Source organism: Arabidopsis lyrata (assembly GCF_000004255.2).
Source record: "Arabidopsis lyrata subsp. lyrata unplaced genomic scaffold ARALYscaffold_8, whole genome shotgun sequence".
Taxonomy (NCBI): Eukaryota; Viridiplantae; Streptophyta; class Magnoliopsida; order Brassicales; family Brassicaceae; genus Arabidopsis; species Arabidopsis lyrata.
The window spans coordinates 5,991,651-6,010,242 of NW_003302548.1; the positions used below are offsets into that span (position 1 = coordinate 5,991,651).

At 35.0% G+C, this 18,592-nt stretch overlaps 3 protein-coding genes and 1 long non-coding RNA gene across 7 annotated transcripts; 3 read left to right on the forward strand and 1 right to left on the reverse strand.

The window, feature by feature from the left end:
• Positions 1 to 574: 574 nt before the first annotated feature.
• Positions 575 to 3,029, reverse strand: LOC9301569 (B3 domain-containing protein At5g42700). The gene is made up of 6 exons (XM_021024174.1): positions 2,809 to 3,029; positions 2,628 to 2,729; positions 2,475 to 2,506; positions 2,216 to 2,381; positions 922 to 1,128; positions 575 to 844 (listed from the first exon to the last, which is right to left on the reverse strand). Exons 1-6 carry the CDS (start codon positions 2,941 to 2,943, stop codon positions 791 to 793), a joined length of 696 nt encoding a protein of 231 aa, XP_020879833.1. The 5' UTR covers positions 2,944 to 3,029; the 3' UTR covers positions 575 to 790.
• Positions 3,030 to 3,877: 848 nt separating this feature from the next.
• On the forward strand, positions 3,878 to 9,349 carry LOC9301570 (disease resistance protein RPS6). Of its 3 annotated transcripts, none has more exons than XM_002863701.2 (6): positions 3,878 to 5,291; positions 5,371 to 6,484; positions 6,588 to 6,884; positions 6,992 to 8,177; positions 8,271 to 8,382; positions 9,120 to 9,349. In XM_002863701.2, exons 1-4 carry the CDS (start codon positions 4,804 to 4,806, stop codon positions 8,060 to 8,062), a joined length of 2,970 nt encoding a protein of 989 aa, XP_002863747.1. In that variant the 5' UTR covers positions 3,878 to 4,803; the 3' UTR covers positions 8,063 to 8,177; positions 8,271 to 8,382; positions 9,120 to 9,349. The 3 variants fall into 3 exon arrangements, with proteins under 3 accessions (XP_002863747.1, XP_020886901.1, XP_020886905.1); XM_021031242.1 differs by having other exon boundaries at positions 8,280 to 8,382; XM_021031246.1 differs by lacking the exon at positions 3,878 to 5,291 and having other exon boundaries at positions 5,442 to 5,555; positions 5,629 to 6,484.
• Positions 9,350 to 10,308: 959 nt separating this feature from the next.
• Positions 10,309 to 11,363, forward strand: LOC110229961. The gene is made up of 2 exons (XR_002333253.1): positions 10,309 to 10,474; positions 10,831 to 11,363. It is a non-coding gene; the product is annotated as an uncharacterized LOC110229961 (long non-coding RNA).
• A 1,814-nt stretch (positions 11,364 to 13,177) lies between these two features.
• Positions 13,178 to 16,405, forward strand: LOC9299825 (disease resistance protein RPS6). Of its 2 annotated transcripts, XM_021031255.1 has the most exons (3): positions 13,178 to 15,097; positions 15,226 to 15,663; positions 15,736 to 16,405. In XM_021031255.1, the coding sequence occupies exons 1-3, from the start codon at positions 14,991 to 14,993 to the stop codon at positions 16,388 to 16,390; spliced, it is 1,200 nt and encodes a 399-aa protein (XP_020886914.1). In that variant the 5' UTR covers positions 13,178 to 14,990; the 3' UTR covers positions 16,391 to 16,405. The 2 variants fall into 2 exon arrangements, with proteins under 2 accessions (XP_020886914.1, XP_020886919.1); XM_021031260.1 differs by lacking the exon at positions 13,178 to 15,097 and having other exon boundaries at positions 15,104 to 15,663.
• The last annotated feature ends 2,187 nt before the right edge of the window (positions 16,406 to 18,592 follow it).

The window sequence follows — 18,592 nt, forward strand, 5'->3', positions numbered from 1 at the left end:
AGCTCTTTAATAAATTTGACTCTATCTCGGCAACGACCCATACCACCAAAAACCTCTCCACAACGCCATTTCCATGCCCACCATATAATCATAGCAAATAATAGTAGACCACGGCACTCCGTGCCGCTCTGTTCCGTCTTTTAAGTTCCAATAAAGCCATTCCAGTAATGATTTTTGGAAAAACATGATCATCTTGGATGCAGGCACAAGTCGCTGCCAAGTCCCAGCAATTGACGGACAATCCCTCAACACGTGCATGATTGTCTCCTCTCCACTACTACACACCGGACATATACTCGTTTCACTCATATGCCGCGTATATTAAATGCAACGTATGTAATATTAAATGCAACGTATGTAAACCAATATTCTCCCGCGGTGGACCGCGGGTCCGATCCTAGTCTTATATGGATTTACAAATCAATAAACCAATAAGACTCCCTTAGGTTTTTTTCTTTCCATTAATGTAAGTGGTGACCTAAAGAGTTATGATTAAATCCGTGATATGATTTCAATAGGAGAATGATTTAGAAGAAAGTGATACGATTTCAGTAGGAGTTAAACAACAAATAAAAAGATCAAACAAAACTAAATTAAATGTCATTTCCCATTCCTAAAATTTCAAGGATTTGCACCTAAAGTAATGGAAATAAACCCTTCCAAAATATTGTTAACAAAATATCAGATTTAGCAGTGAAGAGCACAATTAGCCTAGAGTTAGCATCTTACATACAAAAGACAAAAGGGCAATAAACTTCTAACTCAGGTCATATCCAAATTCCTGACATGATCAGCTCATATCTTTTGAGCTTTCTCCAGAACTTCCAACTCTTGTAATGTAAATCTGACAGAACAACAACATTAATCATTAGTTTCATCATTTCTTGCAAGTTTGTTAGGTAACTAAACGGGTTTACTAACCTTGAAAGCGGTACGACGAACTAACTCGAAAACAAGAGTATCCCCATATGCTAGATTGTGAGCAATAGCAAACCCCATCCATCCACCACTAAGTCCATTCTTTCTCGCTAAGTAGATAGTCTCATACTCCTCGCCTTCTTCATCTATCAAAGTTATGACACCATCTTGTTTCCCGAGGTGAGATCTACAGAATTGAACTGGAAGTCCCTGATTGCAACCAAAATAATGGCTTTGTTTTGGTTAGATAATAACATTCATTAACCAGAGAAACGCTCAAACCAAGACCTTAGACAAACCCAGAATGGCCGTAATAAGGTTCGATTGTTGTTCTTGAGCTGGAAAAGCTACAATTCCCTGCACCATCCCTGGGCTATTACAATAGTCCTTCTCTAGACATAACATCTTAAAGGTCCTGAGTTAGAAAGACTGACTGGTTCTTAAAAGTTTTGTAGTTAACATGGTTTGACATTATTAACACAAATTCATCGTATTAAAAGCGATACTTTTCCAAGTAATACTCAATGCAAAGAATGGTGATAGAGTCTAAGCAAACAGACCAGAAATTAAGTAAACAGCTAGACTGAACATGAACAGCTTATCATAGTTAGAAATACTGTCTGGTTCTTGACAGTTTTGTAGTTTACATGGTTAGACATTTTTATCTCAACCTTTTTGGTTAGGTAATTCCATTCACATGTACAAAAACATCAGATGTTTAAGAAGATTCAGTTCTACAACCATAAAAGAGACTTGATTAACCAGGGAAACGTGCAAAACCAAGACCTTAGAACACTAACTCTTCGTTTAACTTTCAGCTCTCAACTAACTAATGTAAGATTTGTTGTTGAGCTGGAAAAACTACAATTCCCGGGACATGAACAGCTACTTAGAGGTCCTGAGTAAGAAAGACTTTCTAGTTCTTGAAGGTCTTGTTTGTAGTTTACATGTTTAGACATTCTTATCTCAAACTTTTCGGATTCAAAGCGATAGTTCCAAGTAACACGAAGCAATACTAAGACCGGCGATGGACTTTAACCAAACAGAACAAAAATTAAGCAATGTGAGTAATACAAATAGCTAGACTTATCATAGGTACTGAGTTAGAAAGATTGACTGGTTCTTGAAGGTTTTGTAGTTTACATGGTTAGACATTTTTATCTCAAAACCTTTGGATTAAAAAGCGATGTTTCCAAGTAACACGAAGCAATGCAAAGACCAGCAATGAACTTTAACCAAACAGAACAGAAATCAAGAAGTGTAAGCTAAAGATTTTGTGTACACGAAAGTTGATTACCAGCCAGAAGCCACCAGAAACATGTGATTGAAGCATAGATTTAACAAAACTTGGGTGACCACTCCCCAATTCATCCTGGAATTTCTCAGCTCTTGAAAATGCCTCTTCTCTGATTTCTTCAGAAATATAAACTCGATTCGACAAATCTCTCCTTTTACTCAACCCCCTAAACAAAACCAAAACAAGACAAAAAAACTAGTCTAATTTCAAAGATTCATAGCAAAAAAAAAAAAAAGATGAGATCTTTATGCAATTTCACCTTCTCCGTATCTGAATTCGTTGTACATCAACCTGTAAAAAACAAAAAAAAAAACCCAAATTTCATAAGCCAAGCTAAAACCCTAGAAATGATGAAAAAAAAACAGATTTTTGCGAATTTTCAAGAATCAAGAGATTAAAAAAGAGGACTTGCTTCTCTGTAGACAGGAATCGAAGAAGAATTAGAGATACGGCTAGATCTACGAACAATCACCATCTGCTTCTCTGGTGTTCGAGGAATAGATCTCTTCTTCATCTGCCAATAGTTTACACAAAAAATATTCAATCGATCATTGTATGGATCATGTAAAAGAGAAGAGAGAAAGGATCAAAACCGGAGAATTTTTGACGGAAGTGGAATTGAGATTTTGAGAGAGTTTTTGAAGATTGAGAGCTTCCATTCGTTTCTTGTTCTCTTCCACTCTTTTCAAACGAAATTCTTCGTATTTTGATTGCTTTGAGACCACCATTTTTGGGTTTTTTCTCAGAAGATTGTTTTTTTTTTTTTTTCTCTTGAGTGAAGAAAACCCTAGCTGACCGTTCGGAGCTCAAGGATTTGAATTGTGGTACTGAGTTCCAGAAAAAAAAAGTCAAGAGTCAAAGGAGGATTATGATACAACAAATATTTGGGCCTATGGGCTGAGGATGAGTTGTCTTTTACTGAGAATATAAACCCAATAGTATTCACAATTTTGTCGACGTTTAATAAAGTTACCCAAATTATCTCCTAAACATTATTTGAGTAGAGCAGTGATTTAAATATGTGAATTGTGACCTTACAATCTAGGCCTGCGCAAATAAACCGAACTGAATGTATCGAACCGAAACCGAAGAAAAAAAACCGAACCAAATCGAGCCGAAAATTTAAAAATAACTGAATGGATACTAAATTCTATAACCGAAATAAACGTAACTGAATCGATACCGAACAGAAATATTTTGGATAACCGAAATACCCGAAATACAATTATATTTTCAAAATAATTAGTTATTTATAGACCAAATAATCAAAAATACTTAAAAAATATATAAAAATAGTAAAAATACTCAAAAATAACTGAAATATATCCAAAAATATCCGAAAATACTCAAAAATAACCGAAATATCCGAAAATATCCTAAACAAAATAACTGAATGGATACTAAATTTTAAAACCGAAAAAACCGGAACCGAACCGAAACTGAACCGAAATTTCAAAATATCCGAATAGATACTAAATTTTGAAACCAAAGAACCGAAACCGAATGGACCCAACCGATAACCGAACGGTTAACCGAAATCCCAGGCATATTACAATCAATTTCAAGAAGAACTATTTTTTTACTATCAGATATTATATACTTATTGAACTCATGAAAAGTTTTAACCCAACTGGTAAAAGCCCACAAGGAGCCCAATCGTGTGGTAAAGGAAGAGTCTGGTGACTTCGTTTCCCAGCGAAGGGAAAACTGAAAATCTGACTTGCGATTGTCTAGTTTTGTAATCGGAAAGTTGCGATCCGGTTGACGGTGAAGTAATCGATTAGCGGCCTAAATCTGTCGAAGAGTCTTTCTAGAAGTTGATTTTAACCCTATTGACAGGTATGGTGCTAAACCAGTTAGTAGCTAGAGAGATCATTAGCTTCAATAGTTGTTTACAATTCAAGTATTGTGAAAGCACCACACCAAAAGTTTATAATTACTGAATTTAGAAGTTGCAGTCTTCCAGCGAGAGATAGATACTTTGTAGTCCAGGCGCCTATTTTTGATCTAATGGCTTTGCATAAGCAAAATATGTTCAATGATTCAATCTCGAGTCATCTTAACCCGAGATAAGACATCATTTATAGCTTTCGATGTTATCGATTCAACAATGTCTTAAATTATTTATCTTGTCCATGTTGGTAGGGTTTTGTTCATTTTTAACGCAAGAAAGTCCATTCATAAAAAACAAAAAAAAATGTACCAAGAAAATCTTCATAAGCACCGGCCAAAAAGGAAAAACAAATAGTTGAAAAGTCTTGAGAATTATTTGAAGAGTTCTGACTTGTGAAACAAACGAGTTATCTTGACAAAATAAGATTTGTGATTAAGTCAATAGATAGGAAACTTCCTCAACTCCGAAAACTCCGGGAAACTATGGTGATATTGCTAAGAAACGGTGAGACCTTACTTCTCCTCTGTTTTTCTTTTCACAATCTCAATGACTAATCTCTTAAGTCTTTGTTCTTCTTGAAATTAGTTTCCTCCCTCTCTGTTCTATGGCTCTATGTTCTTGGAATTAGCTTCGTCCTCTTCTCTCTCTATGGCTCAATGTTATTCTTGAAAATAGTTTCATCCCCTCTCTCTCTATGGCTCTATCTTCTTTTTCTTCTTCTTCTTCTTCTTCTCGCAAATGGGAAAATGACCTCTTCCTGAGCTTCAGCGGAGAAGACATCCGCAAAAGCTTCCTCAGTCACTTTTATAAGGAGCTTGATCGGAAACCGATCCTTGTTTTCAAAGACAACGAGATCAAGAGAGGCATATCCCTCGGTCCCAAGCTAAAACGGGCGATTAGGGATTCAAGAATTGCAGTCGTTATCTTTTCCAGAAAGTATGCCTCTTCAAGCTGGTGTCTTAACGAGTTGCTGGAAATTGTGAGATGCAAGAAAGAGTTTAGTCAAGTGGTGATTCCCATTTTCTTCCATTTGGATCCTACCCATGTAAGGAAACAGACCGGAGTCTTTGGAATGAATTTTGAAAAAACTTGCCACAACAAAACAGAGAAAATGAAGATTCGATTGAGAAGAGCTTTGACCGAAGTAGCTAATATCACCGGGTATCATTCTTCTGTGACATGGTAAGTTTTCATATTGTGTGCTTACTATATATATAGAAATGTGTTCCCATGTTTACGAAATGATATTTCTCCTTGTTAGCAAAAACGAAGCAAAAATGATTGAGGCCATCATCGCTGATGTTTTGGGTGAACTAGCTTTAACGCCATCAAAGGATTACGAGGACTTTGTCGGCATCGAAACTCATATCGCAAAAATGAACTTTTTGTTGCATTTGGAAGCGAAGGAGGTGAGGATGGTTGGGATATGTGGTCCCTCCGGAATTGGTAAGACTTCCATTGCAAGAGTTCTATTCAACCGACTCTCCCGTCGCTTCAGATGTAATGTTTTCATTGATAGGGCTTTTCTGTCTAAGAGTATGGAACATTATAGTGGAGCCAATCTGGGCGACTATAACATGAAGTTGCATTTACAAGGAATTTTTCTTTCGGAAATTTTGGGGAAAAGAGACATTAAAATATGTCATTTAGGTGCAGTGGGAGAGAGGCTAAAGAACCACAAAGTTCTTATCTTTATAGATGATTTGGAGTATCAAGTCGTCTTAGATACCTTGGCAGGTCACACTGATTGGTTTGGATGTGGGAGTAGAGTCGTTGTGATTACAAAATATAAGCATCTCCTGAAAGCCCACGGGATTGGTCGTATCTATGAAGTTCCTCTCCCATCTAATCCTCTTTCCCTTCAAATATTATGTCAATATGCCTTTAGGCAAAACCATCCACCTGATGGTTTTATGGAGCTTGCTTCCGAAACTTCATTGCGTGCGGGTAATCTTCCATTGGTTCTTAATGTTTTGGGTTCGCATTTGCGGAGTAGAGACAAAAAATACTGGATGGATATGTTGTTGAGGTTTGGAAAAGGTCAACATGGTAACATTGAGGAGACACTAAAGTTGAGCTACAATGGGTTAAATAAAAACGATGAAGCAATATTTCGTCACATTGCATGTTTCTTCAATGGTGAGGAAGTCGATGATATCAAGTCACTACTAGCAGATAGTGACTTGGATGTTAATATGGGGATTAAAAACCTAGTTGATAAATCCCTTATCAAAGAAACGTGCAATACCGTGGAGATGCACTCTTTGATACAAGAAATAGGCAAGGAGATTAACCGTACACAGTCTAGTGAGCCTGGAGAAAGAGAATTCATTGTGGATTCGAAAGATGTTTTCACTATACTTGAAGATAACACTGTAAGTTTTCTCGTCCTCTTTTCATATATCTCATTCTTATAAAGATCAAAAGCATGAGTTTAGCTGATGGTTTTGTCTCTTTTTGTTGATATTATAATTGCAGGGTACTGAAAACGTTTTAGGTATATCATTGGATATAGATGAGACTGATGAACTGCATATTCATGAGAGTGCCTTCAAAGAGATGCGTAATCTTCAATTTCTAAGGATTTCTACCAAGGAGAACAAAGAAGTTAGATTGAACTTACCAGAAGACTTCGATTATTTACCACCTAAGCTCAGATTACTGAGTTGGAGAGGTTACCCGCTTAGATCTATGCCATCTACATTTTGTCCTCAATCCCTTGTTAAGCTCGAAATGAGGTACAGCTATTTCGAGATGCTGTGGGATGGAGTTCAAGTAAGTTTCTAGTAATATTAATTAGAATTAGTTTCAAGATCATATTACTTATTTTACTTATTGAAAGACATCTCTTTTAACTGATGTATTACTTACTTATATTTCAGCCACTTACTACGCTCAAGAAGATGGATTTGTGGGGATCCAAAAACCTGAAAGAAATCCCTGATCTTTCAATGGCCACAAATCTCGAGACACTTAATTTAGGGGCTTGCTCGAGTTTGGTGGAGCTTCATTCCTCTGTGCAGTATCTCAATAAACTGAAGAGATTGAACTTGTCATATTGCGAAAATCTGGAGACTCTTCCTACCAACTTCAACCTCCAAGCTCTGGACTGCCTCAATCTCTTTGGATGCTCAAGCATAAAGAGCTTTCCTGATATCTCAACCAACATCTCATATCTCAATCTAAGTCAAACCAGGATTGAAGAGGTTCCTTGGTGGATCGAGAACTTCACTGAGCTGAGGACGATATATATGTGGAATTGCGATAAATTGGAGTATGTAACCCTAAACATTTCCAAACTCAAACATCTTGCGATCGTTGACTTTTCAGACTGCGGGGCATTGAAAGTAGCTAGCTTGAATGATAGTCCAATAACGGTGGAAATGGCAGACAATATTCACTCGAAGTTACCATTCTATGTCGAGGTTTCCTCTTCTCTTCCATATGATCATTTCCCAAGAGTCGAGCTCGATTTCCTCAACTGCTTCAAGTTGGATCAAGAAGCTCTTCTTCAGCAACAATCAGTTTTCAAGAGACTAATCTTGCCAGCTGATCAAGAAGTGCCTTCGTATTTCACTCACCGTACTACTGGGACCTCTATGACCAATATCCCTCTACTTCAGACATCTCTCTCTCAACCATTCTTCAGGTTTTTGGCTTGCGCGGTGGTAGATTCTGAAATTATTTCCATAGATCATATTTCATTTCTCATCGAGGTAAATTGTCAGTTCATAGACGGACTTAGGAACCACTTTGGTTCTGCTTATTGGCCTATGTACTTCGCGGCAGCACCGTTGGGTAGTCATCTTGTTATATTCAACTGTAGCTTACCTCTAAACGGTGACTATGCTTATCTAGCTAAACGTCACTACGATCACGTGGATATACAGTTTCGTCTCACTGATGACTACTCTCAGATCAAATTAAAAGGATGTGGTATAAGACTCTATTAGGATTGAACTCCACCTCCGGATATTCTTGCACATGTTTGTGAAGCCTATGAAATCAACAGAGTCAGTGAAACTTCAGGTCAAGTGTGTAGAGACAGAGAAGAAGAAGCAAATCAAGGTAATTAAGCATTATATTCTCTAGATATGTATCTTATTAGTTCCTTTTTCAAGAGTAAACAGAAACAATTATAAATAATGTAATGTTGGATAGTTTTTGTAGAGTATGTGAAGGGACTAATCAAGAAGCGAGATGATGATTGATGACAGTGAATCTGGAGACTCTGTTAGGGTTCTAGGTGGAAACATCCAATGCAATGTAAAAGGTTTGTCTGTTTTTTTCCCTGAACAATTATTCTTCTTATGTTCTTCCATACTGCATTTCTCGATATCATGCATTTCGATCGAACAGCCTTCTTCTGTAGAATAAAGATCGAAAGATTTTGGCTTCTTTTTTTGTTATGTGGTTTTAGTCTGATACAAGAATGTTCATTTGATGATTGATACTTGACGAATATATCGTAACTTATTTAACAAGATAGTTATAACTCTGTTTCGTCAATTGCTTAATCACAAAACCTATGAAGAATACACAAAGATGTAACTGTTCCGGGCTTTAGAAAATTCACTGTCCGGGCATTTTTTTCACTCTAGGCTCTGATCATATCCATTAAATGTTTTCGAATAAGAATGATTTGTTATAGTCTCCAATCTTTTTTTATGGATTACGTCTCTACTCTAAAATTTTAAATTCTCAAATTTAGCTAAAAAAAATCAGATTGTATTTTGACAGTTATCTAGTATTTGCTCATTCTTTAAAACCTGCCTGGTCACTTTGTTTCTTGAGGGCAGAAAGTGAAACTCCTTAAGGTCTTGCCTTAAGTTCTACAAGCTTATTGTTACTTTAGTCTTGTTGACGTTTTACAAGCTTATTGTTACTTTAGTCTTGTTGACGTTTTTCAAATCTGTCATTGAGCAGAAATCTATTTCAATTCTCTGAAGCACTTCCACATCTGAGTGATTCTTAACCAAATTGTAATTGTGTGTTGCTTTGGCTTCTCAGGACTTCATGTGAAGAGACTGCACAAAATGTAACAACGAAGAAGAGTGAAGCGATTGTGGAGAAGCCCTTAAAATTTAAGAGTTGTTTTCTGTATTTTTCCATTTTTTTAGTTATTGAAATTTTTTGGATTTAATCTTGTTTTGTTTTATTTTGGATTGAGTGATTGGTTTTAAAACTATAGGTTTCTGGATTTTAAGATGATTGATACAGAATCAGGTTCTATCTCCTAATGTGAGTCTTTACACCTAGATGATTTTAGGTTACACTGAGCCTTTGATGAAACCTGCAACAAAGGATAAGGAATCAATGTGATGAAGATGTAGACATCACAGTGAAGAAGCCGCAGAAGAAGTTGACAGATATCAAGTCAACGAGAAGGAAAAGTTGCTTATTTTGGGTTATTGGGCCACTGCCATCTCTAAGTCCACTTAAAAATTGTTTATTTTGTGACAGCCAAAATGATGGAACCGACAAAGAACAAGAGCAAGTAGCAAGTAGAAGTGAGCAAGGACAATGTGGTGGTGGATTTTAATCTAATCGGCCCCCTCTCCTTGAAAGATTCTCTACTTATCCCCCGTTATAAATTTATTTTATTTATCTATTTATCTTAAATCAAATATTTAGTAAAAGACAATAAAATCTGTGGAAGCCCTTTTGGTCCATTGGTTGAACAAGGGTTAATTAATGCTTCTACACCCAGAGGTCTGGGTTCGAGTCCCAGATACTGCGATTTATTAATAAATTTGCAGATTATTGGAGGCAAGTGTGCAGGAGATCTCCAGCGATGTACAATTATAACCGTTCGCCAGGATTCTACGCAGAGAGTGAAGTGTCCATCAAGAGCATAAAGAATGAGGTGAAGGAGGTGAGTATGAAGAAGAAGGTAAAGAAGGTGTCGTCTGTCGTGGATCTAATAAGGGTCGGAAGGAATTGTCCGTTGTAGAATCGTCTATGTAACAGTTCTCATAATTTGCAATAAATAATAAATCCAGACGTTAAAAAAAATAAAATAAAAAAGACAATAAAATCTAAGCTTTTAGACATAATTACAGACCCAACCTAAGTTTGAATCTCTATCCACATATATTGGATCTCACTGTTGGATCTTTTAATCCCAAATCCTCAAAATCGACGTCTGAATCCCTAACATTAATTTTTTTTCTCTCTTGAAGAACGACGAACTTAAGAACCCACCAAATCCCTCCGTCGTTCTTCTCTCGGAGCTCTACTCTACTCTCGTCGCTGGCAAACCTCCTCTTCTTCCCTATTCTCTCCTTTTTTTGATCTTCATTCTTCTTCTCGTTGGAAATCCACCGTGAGAAATCCAAATTCATGTTCGTCCGTGTCCTCTCTTTGTAAGCTACGAATTCTCCATTCTTGTTCGTTCTTTTGTTTGATTTATATTTTGGATGGATTGAGTTGGGTTTTGTTTTGTGAAAGTGATGGATTTTCATATTTGAATTTGTCCTTGTTTTCGGATATTGAATTTTCGAATATGAATTTGGCCCAAATTTCAAACTTGAATTTATCTCTATTTTTGGGTTTGAATTTTTCCCTTAGATAGATTCAAAATGTGTTTAAATGTGTTTCGGATTTCGGATTCGGATTTGAAATGTGTTGAAAACAAACTTTATCTCTTATAATTATGTAGATAGATAATGAGATTGTGTGAATTTGTGTTTGGATTGCTTATTTATCTCTTTTTGTTTAGATGATGAGATTATGAGAGTATGCAAAACAAAGATTTAAGCAATGTTCTAAGAAGAAATGTTAGTTGGCACCGAAAAGGATAGTTAAGCCTTCAATTCATGTCAACGAACCGTATACGGAAGAAAAGATGAAGATGGAGATCGAAGGAGAAGAAGAAGGTCTCTTGGTGGTTTTAGATATATTGTATGGTTTTTGATACCACTGTGTTGGTGTTTTGGCTTTAGGTACAAATGTTCGGATTGTGTTTTGGTTTCTAAGGTTATGTATGAATCTAAGTGTTTATGTACAACTGATACGAACATGTACAACTATGTATCTGGGTTTATAAATCTAAGTGTTTAGGTACAATTGTTCTGATGTGTTTTGGTTTCTAAGGTTATGTATGAAGCTAATTGTTTAGGTACAACTGGTACGATCAGGTACAACTATGTTTCTGGGTTTATGTTTTTTGGTTAAAAAACCTATCTAATTATGTATGTATCTTTGAATCTGAATCTTAATATTTTTATGTATGAATCTATGTATTGAATATAATCTAAGAGTTTTGAACCAAAAAAAAAATCTTAATTTTTCAAAAAATCTGACAAATATGTAGGTTGTAAGGGTTTTTATTAAAAAAAACAGTTAAATATCTGAAAATATCTGAAAGAATCTAAAGATATCTCAAAATATCTAAAAAAATCTGACAAATAGCTTACATGGCGCCGTTATTTTGAAAAAAATAATTAAAAATAGCACAAATTTGTTCCTAGTTGTACAGTAGTACCCGGTTGCACATTTTTGCTCATAGTTGTACAATATAGAGAATTTAGTAAATCTAGTTGTTATCAACTCTAGTTTAATTTTTGTGGGTAGAACCGATGATATTGCCTCATAAAAATACCATTACTTTGTATCTGTGTATTTATATTTATCAAAATACAAGTATTTCAAAAATTTATAAAATTTTAGTTCAAAACTACAAAGTAACCATGAAGTATAAGGTTGTTAGTGTATGAATGTGAGATTTTATGTAAGAATTTCATTATTTTAGAAAATTTTGAAATTTTTTGTCAAAAACTTGTTGTGTAGTTTCATTACCATCGTGTATGCATTTTTTTAGGTTTTTCAATTTGGTTTTAATTTTTCATATTATAAAATTGGCCAAGGCAATAGACCTTAGTTGTACCTGTTGTACTTAGTTGTACCAAAACTGAACAACTTAATTTGCACAGCTACGACAATATCGTTTCTTAAATTATCATAATCTAATAAATAGCACTCATAAAACTTAGTTGTACAACACAGAACATATAAGTTTCATAAACAAAACCAATACAAACAATATCGTTTTTAAAATTATCCTAATAAATAGCACTCATAAATCAACCTTGGTCACCCGCATCGTCTCCATCAACGTCACCATCATTGGTAGAATAAGGTTCTTAGTGTATGAATGTGGGATTTTGAATAAGAATTTCAGTATTTTTTTATCGTCTTAGTGCATCGTCACCATCATTGGTAGAATAAGGTTCTTAGTGCATCGTCTCCATCAACGTCACCATCATTGGTGAACACTCGCCCAAACCGCTCGATCCATGCGACCTCTTCTTACGTCCTCTTCCTCTATGTTCTCCAACGGAGATGAATCTTGTTTCTTGTCTTCTTCCTTGTTTTACCTCATAATCCGGAGGATAGGCAAACAGTTGCATTATCTCCTCAGGAAGAACCCATTGATTATTATGGGGAACCGGATAGTCCCCCTTTCGATTTATTCATAAGAAAAGAATGCACTTCTTCATCTTCTCCATTAGAAATCCAATGTACATCTTCTCCAATACTTGTATAGTATCCGTCATAAGCAAAGGGTATGACTGAATTCCTTTTCATTGTCCCTGAAAAAGAAAGAGAGAAAAAACGGCTTATAATTTCACAACTTCCGTAGCAGACCATCAACATAGTTGTACACATTTGTCCCAGTTGCACCAAACTTAGGGTTTCCGTAAATATTCTACTTAGTTGTACACAGTGGTTCCAGTTGTCCCAAATCTGCAAGTCTCGTAGGGTTTAATATCGTAAAAGGTGAGATATTTAGTAGATTTGTTTTTTAATGAGAGAAGAGAGAGAAAGTTTTTGATTGGTTGAATAAAAAATATGTTGGTATTAAATTAAATGTAGAATTAAAGGGATAAGGGGTAGAATTGGTTTATGAAAAAATTGGGAAGGAAAAGGGTAATGAGAATAAAGAGGGGTTTTCCAAAAATTGATTTCCCCAAAAGGGGCTGGAGAGATTTAAATCCTGTGGTTAAGAAGCAATGAGTCTTTAGTTTAACTATGCTAGTAAGAAAGAGTGTCTTGTTGGTTAATGTCTAGCAAAGCAGAGTTGTTTAGGAGTCTTAAGGTGTTTGAAGTGATGTAGTACTAATAGTTGTTAAGACGTCATGAGTGAGCCAGCCTGACCTGGGTAAACAAAGAAAAGAGTGAGAACTTGAGTGGACTTGAGCTCAAGGCAAAAGTTCAACATACACGAGGAATAATAACAGATTGGTTGTGCGTTGAATCTGTTCGACGAAATGCCTGTGAGAGATTTTGTCTCGTGGAAATTGATGATCAGTGGATGTGTAATGTGTGGTGATATGGATACTGCAGTGAAGATGTTCGATGAAATGCCTGACAGAAGCGTTGTTTCATGGACAGTGATGGTGAATGGTTTTTTTTTTTTTGGTCAGGTCAGGTTGATCAAACGGAGAGATTGTTTTATCAAATGCCTGTGAGCGATACTGCAGCGTCGAACGCGATGGTTCATCGTTCATGGGTATTTACACATTTGTTAAGTAGACGATGCCTTGAAAATGTTTAGACAGATGCCTAAAGAATTGCTTTTTGGACGACATTGATCTATGGGTTAGACCAGAACGAGAGAAACTGGAGAAGCTCTTATCTTTTTTCAAGAACATGTTGTTGGGTTGTTGCATAAAATCTACTTCAAGAACATTCACTTGTGTGATCAGTTGCGGGAATGCTCCAGCATTTCATACGGGTATACAAGTTCATGGCTTCGTCATCAAGTCAGGGTTTTTACATGAGGAATATGCATCTACTTCGGTGATAACGGAGGATTCGCGCATAAGGTGTTTGATGAGAAGGCTCATGAGAATAATTCTCTGTGGATTGCTCTATTGATAGGGTATATTGACTATATTCTGAAGATGTTAAGAAACAGTATCTTACCGAATTAATCAACATTTGCTACCAGAATAAACTCTTTCTTTACTTTGAGAATATTGGATTGGGGTAAAAATATGCATGGAATTGCAATGAAGCTTGGTTTCGAATGCTTGTGAAATCTAATGAACTCGTTTGGTTGTCTATACTTAGTTCTTTTAGACGGAGGCGAGAAAGCTGCTGCAGCCATTTTAATCTGGACTCGAAATCAAGCTCTGCTTATGTTTTGTTGTCGAATATATATGCATGGAGTTGAAGCGACTGTGGAAACGTGAATAATTCTTTTGTTGTGCGCAGCATGGGAGTAGAAAGTGGGCGTTTGTTATATTTCGTCACGCCTAAACAAAGAGCCAGATGAGATCACGTTTTGGTTTGCTCTTTACTTGTAGTCATTGTGGGTTTTTACAGAAAAGAAGAAAGCTGTTTGATTGCATGTCAAGCGGACCAAATCATATCGATAGAAAGATTCCACATTACACTTGTATGATTGATATCTTGGGAAGATACAGGGAATTAAAAGAAGCTGTGGAGCTTAACATGGTTGTAAAACCTAATGAACTGGTTTGGTTGGCTTTACGTAGTGCTTGTAGGTTGCATTATGATTAGACACTAGACAGAGGCGTGAAAGTTGCTGCAGCCATATTTAACATGGACTAGGAATCAAGCGTTTCTTATGTATTCTTGTCGAAGATTATATACTTCTGCTGGTCGATGGTTGATTCTATCGAAATTGAAAGTTAAAATTAGGCAAGAGGGGATAATGAAGAAATCCAGGAGCAGTTGGGTTTTGCCTAGAGGGAAAAAGTATGAGTTTTTCTCTGGTGATTGAACACACTTTTTATGAATGAGATTATTGGTTGAACAGTGACTTGGGAAAATTTTACTTGTGATGTGAGAAGCTCGGGTCAAAAAATCTGATCTTAAATCAGATATTAATGTAAGAAAAGAGCCATAAATATGGTTCTGACTTGTGTGGTGGTGATTAAGTCAAGTTCCAGTTCAAAAGAGGAAACTTCCGTCAAGTTGCCTCAGCAATATCCAAGAAACAATGATGCAATTGCTAGGTACCACAATGCTACTACTATACTATGTGTAATCTGTTGGAGTTTCATAACAACCTCTCTCTCTCTCAGTTTTTTTCTTCCAGAATCACCTCTCTTTTTATGGCTTCTTCTTCCTCTTCTCGTACTAGGTCATATGATGTTTTCCCGAGCTTCAGCGGAGAAGATGTCCGCAAGACCTTCCTCAGCCACTTTCTAAAGGAACTTGATAGGAGACTGATCCTTGCTTTCAAAGACAACGAGATCGAGAGAAGCCGGTCACTTGATCCTGAGCTTAATCATGCGTTTAAAGGTTCCAAAATCGCGGTGGTCGTGTTCTCCAGAAACTACGCTTCTTCAAGCTGGTGTCTTAATGAGTTGCTGGAGATCGTGAGATGCAAGGAAGAGTTTGGTCAAATGGTGGTTCCTATTTTCTACCATTTGGATCCTTCCCATGTGAGGAATCAGACCGGAGACTTTGGGAAGATGTTTGAACAGACATGCCAACATAAAACAGAGGACCAGAAAATTAGATGGAGAAGAGCTTTGACCGATGTAGCTAATATCCTTGGATATCATAGTGTGGCATGGTACAAATTTTTGAATCGTTATTTGTTGTTTAACAAACAAGTTTCTGAAATTGTCTTTAATCTTTTTTTTAGGGACAATGAAGCAAGCATGGTCGAAGAATTCGCTAATGATGTTTTGGGTAAATTGACTTTATCTCCATCAAATGTTTTTGAAGACTTTGTCCGAATTGAAGATCATATCAAAGAGATAAGTTCATTGCTGCACTTGGAATCCGAGGAAGTGAGGATGGTGGGGATTTGGGGTCCCTCCGGAATTGGCAAGACTACCATTGCAAGAGCTCTATTTAGTCGTCTCTCTTGTCAGTTCCGAAGTAGTGTTTTCATAGAAAAAGTTTTCATATCTAAGAGTATGGATGTTTACAGTAGAGCTAGTCTAGTTGACTATAACATGAAGTTGCACTTGCAAAGAACTTTTCTAGCTGAAATTTTAGACAAAAAAGACATAAAGATAGATCATATAGGTGCAATCGAAAAGATTCTAAAGAACCATAAAGTTCTTATCTTTGTTGATGATTTGGATGACCAAGATGTCCTAGATGCCTTAGTGGGTCAAATATTTAAAACAACCATATGGACAATCAAGGATTTGCTTGCTGATTTTTCCATGTTTGTGATGCAAATGAAAAAAAACTTTGAAATGGAGAAACATGATGAATCAAATGCAGTAAGCTTTAGCTATGAAATTTTAGTTACATCTTCCTTATTTTTATCAGCACTATTTATATAATATAAATCACGGAAAAAATATATATATATATATAATATTAATCACTGTATTGTTTCTGTAGATATTGTGAAGAACCTACCGACGTTATCTTTAGCCAAACCACAGTGGAACACATATACTAACACTTTGAAGTTTGAACATAAGGATTTTAATTGCATTCTATATCGTTTTAAGAACTTATCATGATTTGATCGACCAAAATTCATGTTATAAAATGAATGTTAAGGGAGTTATAAATTAAAAAATTCCAAACTGGTTTTCTCTCGGTTTACCATTAATGGATATAATTTCGTAACGAATTATGATTTACATCCTTTTAGAATTCTAATCAACTTTGTAAATTTGTGTTTATGGTGTTTTATTTGTCTTACTCTAGTCTTGGTCTTTTGTTAAGTCCTCTTTCCTCATTTCAAAACCTTGAACCTTCTCAAATCCCAGGAAAACCAAATCACAACACGCTCATAAAGTCATACCTTATACGACTTCAATCATACGATTTAATAACTCTATTAACTAATTTAAAGGAAAAACAATAGCTAACTAGTATAGCATAATACATGACCACACATCTCAAATTTAGAAATATATAGTAAACAACACCAAGTAAATATATTGCATATCCACATATACTAATTATATGACGACATGTGATCAACATCACGATTATCTTAATCCGGTACACCTTTGATCGAATTTCGGCATTGACCAGAAAATAATTCAAACACTAATTTTTTATATTTATTTTTGATATTAAGAAAAAACAAGAATAATATTAATGAATTGTGATTTTAAACATGGTTTAGTCCGGTTTAAACAAAAAATACTATCATTATAAAACAAAAATGGAAATTTTCCAATATTTTTTCTTGTTTTTTTTGAACCACAAAAAAATAAGTTTCTTGTTTAGTTAATATTGGAAATTCGATTTTTCATTTTCCTATATTGAATATATGACCAAAACATTGGAAATGCTCTATTTTTTTCTTTTATAATAATAATAATATATTTTTTAAAATATGTAATTTTTTTTTGAAAATTGTTTATATTTACTTACATTTTTTTTTGAAAAATTTCCAATATTACTCGTATTATAATTACTATTGGAAATTTTCCATTTTGAAAATTCCATTTTCCAAGATTGAATATGACCAAGAATATTGGAAATTTTCCATTTTTGTTTTTATACTAATAATATTTTGTTGTTTAAATCGAACTACACCATAGGTTATTATTCTTCTAATTTTATTAATGTGAAAATAAATAAATAAAAAATACTTTTTGAACTAAGATATTTCTAAATTTCACATATGTCGTCATATCTTATGCTATACATCGTGTAGTTGGCTATTATTTTCCTAATTTAAATTAATTGGGTACTTATATACTCCCTCCGTATTTGAATAAATGTCGTTCTAGCCTTTTTTCTGTGTTTTTAATTAGTTGTCATTTTAACAAATTTTGCATAAAATTTCCTAAATTACCCCCAATTAATTGATCATAATTAATCAGTCTAAATTACCAAAACTACAGATACCAAAAATATAATTGTAAATAATCGTTTCTCATAAGGTTAGTTTTGTAATTCTGTGCCTTTTCTTAATTCACCCAAAAACAGTTGAAACGACATTTTTTCAAATACAGAGGGAGTATATATTTAAGCTTTTCATTACTAAAATAAAATCCAGTCGAAACTAAAAAATCATACCAAACAAAAGTTATACTTTTATTAAATGAAACCAAAACTAAGCCAAATCATAAATAGTTTAAACTGGTTTATAATCTTCTATGTTTAATATAGGGTTTTGTGCAAAACAACCCTCCAACTTGTCTATTTTTGTAATTTTACCTTCCATCTCCTAAAAATGTAAATTAATCCTACGAATTCCAAAATAATAAACAATATAACTCTTATACGTATATTGTAAACGTTTTTCCGGTTACATGCATTAGATTTTTTGAATTCTAAAAATAGAGTTGAACTCTTCACCGCGAGGATTTCGATTTGACATATTATTTATCAAAATTTTACGAACTTGAACGAACTTGACGTAACGAATAAGAGTTACATTGCGAATTATTTTAGACTTCGTCAGATTAATCTGCATTTTTTTATATGAAGGGTAAAGTTGTAAAAATTGACGAGTTAGATGGTTTTTTTGCAACTCGAAAACTAAAACTAAGATGAAAACCAAAATATCTAAC